Source organism: Labrus mixtus, chromosome 16, assembly GCF_963584025.1.
Source record: "Labrus mixtus chromosome 16, fLabMix1.1, whole genome shotgun sequence".
NCBI lineage: Eukaryota > Metazoa > Chordata > Actinopteri > Labriformes > Labridae > Labrus > Labrus mixtus.
The window spans coordinates 11,918,792-11,927,498 of record NC_083627.1 but is presented as its reverse complement, the minus strand read 5'-3'; the positions used below and the strand labels follow the sequence as shown (position 1 = coordinate 11,927,498).

General features: G+C 40.2%; 1 protein-coding gene across 1 annotated transcript in view; it reads right to left on the bottom strand.

Moving 5' to 3' along the window:
• Window positions 1-1,178: 1,178 nt before the first annotated feature.
• kcng2 (potassium voltage-gated channel, subfamily G, member 2) overlaps window positions 1,179-8,707 on the bottom strand; it is a 33,664-nt gene continuing 26,135 nt past the window's right edge. Inside the window, exon 3 of the mRNA XM_061060055.1 lies at window positions 1,179-2,569. Within this exon, the coding sequence (XP_060916038.1) occupies window positions 1,742-2,569 (828 nt within the window). The 3' untranslated portion in view covers window positions 1,179-1,741. The remainder of the gene's footprint in view (window positions 2,570-8,707) is intronic.

Here is an 8,707-nt window from a genome sequence, read left to right as displayed (position 1 = left end):
GACAGGGAAGCTTCAGTGTTTAGCCAGCTCTGCAACGGTCTTGAAACTTTTCTGCGTTCTAACCTCTCTCAATTTTTCAAAAGCATCTCCAATATTTATCCTAGTTTTGCAACATATTTGGTCTCGGAGCTTATTTAAATAATGCCGAGGCTTTTTAGGTCGGGTAAGTATCAGTTATGTCTGAACCAATTCACTTCCTCTGGTCAAAACAAAAACAAACAACAGAATTGAAACTTAGAAGGAGGACAAGCACTTCAATATATCATATTTCCTTAATGTCTGATGATATGGTAATTTTATGATTTAATTCAGTAGATATCTTACATATTGGTCTTTTAAGACCCTTGTGGCAATAATCAACATCAACATTGGACCTTCCAGAGAGAGACTTAACACTAAACTACATTTCATTTCCTCAGCTGCTCAGCAGATAAAAAGGGGATTTAATGCTATTAAATCCCCTTTTAATTAAATTAAATGTAATGCTACGACGGGATTATACGATAGTCCAGTATTTATTGTACTGTTATTGGAACAAAAGACCCAATGTGTGACTAGGTCCCGTCCGTAAATTAATTTCCCTTAACCAACAGAATAAAAAATCCTTCTATCAACATCAAATAATATGTGATAAACAGAATCGCTGAATTTTTATTAAGGTGCTGCTGGAAGTTGGCAGCTTATTCATAGTGTTAAAATTCAAACATTTTCACAAGTATGCATAATTACCTTTCAGCATTAGCACATTTTAATTAATCCACCGTTGCTCAGTGGTGAAGTGTAATATCTTTATAATTACGGCCAATGTCTACGATTAACTGCCTGATGGGGGGGCTCGTTGGTTTGTGGATTGAACATTGAAATTGAGTGTGTTGCCTTTAAATTGGTTTATTAGGGTATTTCACGATGCAAATTTCCCCCACCCAATTAAAGGTTAACCCCCTATTCATCAACATAGCATGGTTGGTAAGAACAGACTTGGCTGTCAGCTCGTGTTTCATGAATGCCCTGTGAGATTATTTTTATTTGAGTTTCATTTTTGAGCAAAACAGGACAAAACTATGAAAAATAAAAATAAAAAATAAAATAAAAAACATTAATGCATTGTGTGAGAGTTAAGTAAAAAGCTTTACAATTAAATTCTGCAAAAGAGATGCCTTTTTTGGGAGTATATAACAAGCAGATAGCTAAATCTTTAAAAATGGATCTTCCCTTGATCATCCTAGGGTAAAATGCATTTAAGCAAATGGAGATGATGCTGCATCTGATAAATAATAATACATGTCTGGCATTTTACCTCTTAACAGACAATCCTCTAAAATGTAGCTACATAGGAAAAATGAATTTAGTCTGAGGACTAAATAACACTGTGTTTGTATAAGTTATCCTTTGCACGCACTTTGCATGTAAGCATTCTCAACTCTGAACCCCAGTCAATGAGAGTACTGTATAAATTACTTTTTCAATCTCATTTGTTTAATTACAAACAGTTTACAGTAACTTGTGTTTTCAAGTCAAATATGTGGAGGAATAAAAAGACCCCTGCAACTTCTCTGTTAAACTAAACAAATTCAGACACACTCTGGTGCACAGTCGCTTTACATGATCAAAGCAGGGAAGTCAAGCTCCGGAGAGGAAAATCTCCTCCCTGCTCACAATCCTGCAGCTTGTCAACTTTGAAGTCCTGGCGCTCAGTGTCACAGCCTCCCGGGCTGTTGCTTGACGAAGACAGACAGATCAGCTATGTTCGCGTGGACGCCTTGATTTCAGCGGCCCTCTGCGCAGCCATGGCCTTCCTCCTCTGCAAGGTTGAGGCTGTGGCCTCCGTGATGCCATGGTAGCTGTCCGTCTCCTGAGAGTCTTCGCTGTTCTGGGACTTGGTGCTGTCCTGCGAGTCCAGCTTCTGCCGCAGTGCCCGGTTCTGCTCCTCCTTCAGCTCCAAATAAGAGCGGGAGAATGTGTGAAAGATGGAGGTGACGGGGAAGGCCATGAGGAGAATGCCGCTCAGGATGCTGCTGAGTGCCACCACCTGGCCAGGGATGCTTCTAGGCACCATATCTCCATATCCCACTGTCGTCATGGAGATAACGGCCCACCAGTAGCTACCAGGGATACTTGTGAACTCCTGCTTGGCACCCAGCTCACTCTCAGCTAGAAACACCAGTGGGGAGAAAAGAGCCATGGCCACACAAAGGAACAGCAGCAACAGGCCAAACTCGCGCGTGCACCTCCTCACTGTCAAGCCGAGCGTCTGCAGGCCTAAAGAATGACGAGCCAACCTCATTACGTAAAAGATCCTTAGAGCCCGCAGGACTCGTAGGACTAACCCCACCTTCTCCAGGTAGTTGTTCCCTGAGCCTGTTGGTTTCCCTCCCACTGACATAGAGTCCACGATGAGAGTGATGTAGTAGGGAAGGATGGCCACCACGTCGATGACGTTTAGAGGCGTACGCAGGAACATACACTTGCTCTGCGTCTGAATGAAGCGCAGCATGAACTCCAGCGAAAACCAGGCAACGCACACCGTCTCCAGCACGAAGATGTTATAGCACCTCTGGGAGCACTCACCCTGCAGGAAAAAAGAAAGAGGACATAAAGACCGACATTAAGGGTTGTGATACAATACACACCTGTACTAAACAACACTGAGTGTGCAAGACTCTGACACTGATCCAGATAAAGGCTGACAGGAGGACGCAGGATGAAACATAGTAATTAAGAATGTATTTCAAAGTCAGCGGTTTGAGCTGTTGGTTTGGCATTGATTGGAGAGGTTTATACGTTTGATCTCACAACAAAAAGGTTGTTGTGTTATTTCACAGAACAAAACACCGCAGAGAAGATGCCGAAAGATTCATGAAACTAAGGCTGATTATCTTAGCAAGTGAGCTTCACTGACTGAATACGTTTATTTCTTGTTTTTTATTCATGTTTTAAATGAATCATGTATTACATCTAGGAAATTTGACTTGACTGTTTGACTGTGCTATCTACTGTAGCTACTTGAACTTGTTTCATGCTTTTGGTCCCAGCATGAGGGATGAACTATGGGCACTAGTTGGTCGTCTCTCAACCGGAAGCTCTGGGGTTCGATACCCAGCTCCTGCAGCCACATGTCCAATGTGTCCTTGGGCAAGACTTTTAACCCCAAGCTGCTCCCGCTGCGTCTTCGGTGGCATATGAATGGGATTAGTTAGATCTGATGGTCACTTTACATAGCAACCTCTGCAAACAGAATGTGTGAATGTGTTGGTGTGACCTGTAAAAGTGCTTTGATTGGACAGAGGAGTAGAAAAGTTCTATCAAGCTCAAGTCCATTTACCATTATTTTTCAAATATTTATTGGAGGAGGGGCATACCTAAGATGATGTTGATTGGTGTCTTGATATTTTTGGTTTTGTTTGCATGTTTTTTTGTTTGTTTGGATAGACAGCTTTATATACGTCCTTTTAAATGGGGTTTACCCTGCCGATTGTCACATTGATGTTTCACATTTAGAAAAAAAAACAAAAAAAAAACTCAATTAGTGGATTTTTCACAGTCACCACAGCTGAAATGTTCTATCCTTTTATGAAAATCATTTTTCTCAGGACTGCTAGAATAATGTTCATAAATATTTTAAAATATAATTATAAGAGATTACACAGTTATTGTGTCAAAGTCACCCTTGGGGGGGGAAACAGAAAAGTGAGCTCATTTTTTTTCGCATTAACTTTTAAGTGTTATATTAATGAACAAAACATAATCTTTGCTCTGTTGGTGTCAGTTAATTATGTGCAGATTGATTAAAGCATGACGATATATGGAGAGCTCAAGCAATGATGAAAACTTTCTTCACACCGTTTTAAGCTTGTGTCTCCTCTCAGGAAAGCCATGTAACGCTGTGAAAGAAGGATCTAAAAGGTTTCACACTTCTCTGAAGTCGTTTGTAATATTTGGTGGCTCAGATATTCATGACCAGAAATTTGAGATTGCGTAAAAACACATGATGACAATTTGGAGCCATATACATATTCCTTGAGTTGAAGAGTTATCTCCAGGTGTTGCTGTACAAAATGATGAATATATAAGCAAGCCCTCCCCTTTAGCATTTGCGTACTCAACAGATCTGCTCCATAGAGACATCATTAACTCCCTTCGCAGTAAAAAGTCCTTTCAGATTGAGCCTCATGCATTTTTCAGAGAATACATTTAGTTTTGCACATAGCCATTTTCTTGCCCTTGAGACATCAAACCGCTAAACCCATAAAGAACCGTGTATCACTTATCTGCAAAGATGGAGGAGCAGCTTTTCACACAGCAGCGCAGCAACCAAAGATGCAGCCTGGCTGATCTGGCTCAAATAGTCAAAACAGTAAAATAAGACAAAAAATCATAAGCATAGAGCTAATTAAACCATAATGATCAAAAGTCAAACAGATGTACGCTCTAGAGTTATATTAATTAGTGAAGTCATTACTGCGAAGGCAGGGTAAAACTTAACGTCTATGATCGACTGAAATGTTCAGAAATAATCTTCTCTGACAGACAAAGGATGTTGTTCCTCCAAATATCAGTTTAAAAAATATTTGGTCACAACATTTAGGGGAAACAGTGTGGAGCTGAATGTGCAACGCTAATGCAAGCTGTAATTTCACAAGAACTGCTTTCTAGCTATTAAAAATCCTGAAACTTACATTTAGCACATAAATGCATTCAGTTGTTAAAACCTATAACACTGATTTTGAACAGGGGCTCCTGAAGTCTTCCTTTAACGTTGAATAATTAGTTAATTCAAGTGTTGATCTGTCTGTTAATTAAAAATGGTCACATGTTGCTTTGTCAACTTTGTTGCTTTTTCACAGACTTCTATGGTCCCAGATTATTCATTCTAATGACTCCTTTGGGATCCCTTGACTCAAACGGAGGAATAGTTTTCAAACGTATGGTCAACATCAGCTTGCTTTAGTTGTAACTGCTTAATTGATAGCATTGAAGGGATAGTTTTTTGTTTTTCTTAGGTGGGGTTGTATGGGGTATAGTTAATGTCTTAGACAACAGGAGATGTCTGTCAGCTCAGCCCTTTCAATGAGAAACCGTCCGGAGTGCCTGGATGGAAACTTGGCTATACACCTCAAAGACGAGGTCATTTGTAACCACAAAATTTGGCAAACTTTAGGAAAATCGACCAAAGGGAAAAAAAAAAACTAGCACATATTTTTCATAAGAGAGGTGCATGGGAAAGCAATGTATCCATCAGAAACTTACAGCTAAACTCCCACACACTGTCTAACTTGCAGACAAACATTTATTGGCCACGTCTCGGTGCTAGACCTTCATCAGACAAACAGTTTGATAAGGACATACTGTATGTGTTGCATAAGTGCAAAAACAAAGCAGCATGATGATGGTAAAGTGCTAGGATTTTTTCTCTGTATAGCGTACACTTACCCAAATGGTCTTTTTTTCTTAAAATTAGCTGAATTATGTTGCCCTGTCTACAGCAAAATATGGCCTAGCTGTCATGGCGGCACTCCGGTCGGTTACTCTATAAAGGAGCCAGGATGACCAGCATCTCTTGTGGTTAATACACTTTCTTTATACAAGAGCATCAACCTGACCTTAAAAAAAACACTGCCTTTAATATGAGCATTTAGCTATAAAGAGCTGCATGGCTTTATATTGTGGATACATTTAAACCTTTATTTAAATCAATTTCAGTCGTTATAAAAACATTCTACACAGTTGCCTAACAAAATGTAACATTTCTTCATTCTGAATAGATTGTATTTTGTAAGGAATAAAAATGTAACTCGAAACCAGTTTTTCCTAGAATTAAAATCAGAGCATGGGGAAAACAATGTTCTGTTATTGAGCATCTCATAAGAGAGTCTCCATTGGATGAGTTCCACAGTTAAATGAAAATAAACAGTAGGGAGTCTGTTCTCTGCCTCAGCACAGCTCCAGTCCCTGGCCAGCTGCTAACAAGCCGTCATTCTTTGTTTTGAAATGTGAAATGATAAAATAACTGTGGGTTAAGTGCACAATTTGTCAACTTCAGTTTTAGGGGATTTTTTTTTGCCAGATTGGACCTGAAATGTTTAAATAAAGAACACTTTCTGTTCAAATTCCCCCATTTCAAATGCCAAAAAGCTTTGGATTGAATATAGAGGCAACAGTGTTTGGTTGAATATTATTGTATTCACTTGAATTGCCTCTTAATCAGTTAAAAATAAGATTCAGATTTAAGTTAGTCGACCATATCTCCTCATATATCCTGTTTCTCTCTCTATACAACTTATGCCTTATGACAGAGTGTTTTCAACCAGGCATGAAACTCTCAGCAATCACAAAGGGACACATTTTTCACCCTGACATAGTTTTTCATGCAAGCCCCCTTGTAAAACTATTTCAAGTCGCAGTGAGACATGAAAGCATCAGGTAAAAGTCAAGAACAATCCCCACCAGTGAGAAGGTGAGGGAGGGGTCATGATTAAATGGTAAAACAAGTGATTCACCAGTGTGATTGTCGTGCACACAATGAAGTAGGGTCATACTCTTTTCTGCTCGCCTGCATGTTCTCTTCTGTTTTTACACTATGGCTGCATCCAATAACACTAGCGCCTGACTTTGCTTCCCTTGCTTCCCTTGCTGCTTGGATATTGTGTAAACATTACAAATTCTTCTTCTCATTCTTACATCATGTCCTGCACTCCTGAGATTTCACCCCAAATCCCTATACGCGTGTGAATAGCAACTCTGTAACATTTCAGGGGCAGGCTGTCTGCATGTCCGAGTATAAATATAGTGTTTCTTCCCTTTTTTACCAATTTTACTGTAATGGAATTGAGAATGACACATCACTCTTGAAGCTATGCCATTGCAGCAGAAATTCAAATTAGCACTGAGATCCTACCTCCAGCCACATGCTATAATTTTCGATCCAAAGTATTATGACTCCTAAGCCAAAACAAAACACGCTTCTGTCCAATTCCTTGAGGAGCTCACTCAATTACACATGTTTACAAGTATTTTCAACACTTCCTCTGTCATCTGCTCCTCTGCGTCCACAAGGGAGTCTGTTTTGCTTGTGACACACTGCAACTGATACAGTCCCTCTCTTGTAAATTGGGCAGCTTATTTGCATAGTTTCTGGCTGAGTGCATTTTCCACTTCCTAACCCCTGTTTTCTACACTGAGAAGCCGCTGATGTGCGCACAGAAGATCAAATTAAAAGAACACGATTATCCGTCTGAGCGATCATAGGACTTTGACCCTGTCACAACGCAGGAAGCGACGTCTCGCCGCCGATCCCACAGAGAAGTTGGAGTTGGTGTGCGTCACAAACAGGCAGACATCACGTACTGGGCTGGCTGTGTCTTTGGCACACCCATGCTTTTAATGGATTTATTTACCACTCTCATTTATCCACCCCACTGGCCTCCGCTGGCCTCTGCTGTGTGTACTCTGTGAGTGTTTGTTCTGCCGGCCAGATTGAGTTTCCACACTTTTTCCTTTCTTCCAGACACCATCTTAATATGCTTCTACAAAAGCATGAATCCCATTATAAAACAATAACTTGATTGTGCGTGAATCCTCTCGATTTTATGGTCGACCAAGTGCTTTTCTATCCACGAGAACAGATGGGAGACTTATGGTAATATACACCAACTCAGGATTGTACAGCCAGTGTTTGTAATGTTTAGATGCAACACTGATGTAAAAGCAGATAAAAAAGATGCATTTCTCTATGAAAAATGTGTTTTTCTCCTGTTGACGTAATTTGATATTCATAAAACAATCAGCTGTCAGGGAAGTGTTTTCATCAATATTTAAATAGACTGAGACCTATTACTAACAAATAGGATGAAAGGAGCTGTATTACTAGCAGTTGGTGCTGAATATGTTTAATGTTTCCTTAGCTTATATTGATTAATTACATGATTTACACAAAGCCAACACTTATTTGGGGTATGCACTAAAAGACTTAGATGTTTGCCAATTAAAAAACGATAAACTGTAACTTACTATAGACTGAAATTCTACACATTCTTTGAGGCTAGTGATGTGACGTCCTAGTGCTTCTTGCAAGAAAGCTTGGAGGTGCTTAAATAGAGGCGAAGCAATTACAGCGATATATACTAAGTGTGAAACAAGCAGCAACCTCCGGGAGTGCAAAATTCTGCAGTGTCGAGTGTCCACTAGAGGCCGGCTGCAAAAGTCCTGGTAGTCACATACACACCCATTCAAAAAGCCAGGTTTTACAGCAGAGATTAACATGTTTACAGCCTGGTTCAATAAACGAAATTGGTCTAAGTAGCTCATGAGTGGATCGCCTCACACGATACAGGGGTGTGGGTCGGGGGGGGGGTGAAGTTTTTGATAACTCGTCAACTTTGATTTGAAGGATAAGCGTTATTCACAATAAGGTGTGTAGCTGACCTGATTGACAGGCGGGCGCGGTGTAACGGTTTGTTAAGAGCCTTAAGACCCGCCTCAGCTCCAGCTCTCAGACTGTCGTTAGGTTGACTGAAAGCTAGGCTGAGACAGGATTTCCCTAGACTGTAAGTCTGCAGCCTGGCTACTCTCGTCTGTGTGCTCTCCTGTGTGCTCATGTCTGTGTGCCTAAAGCCGAGCCCCCTGAGCTTCAAATTTTTCAAAATAAAGCTCCGGAGGTCATGCAATTGAATTGTCAGTAATAAAATACTTAAAAACAATAACAGAATAA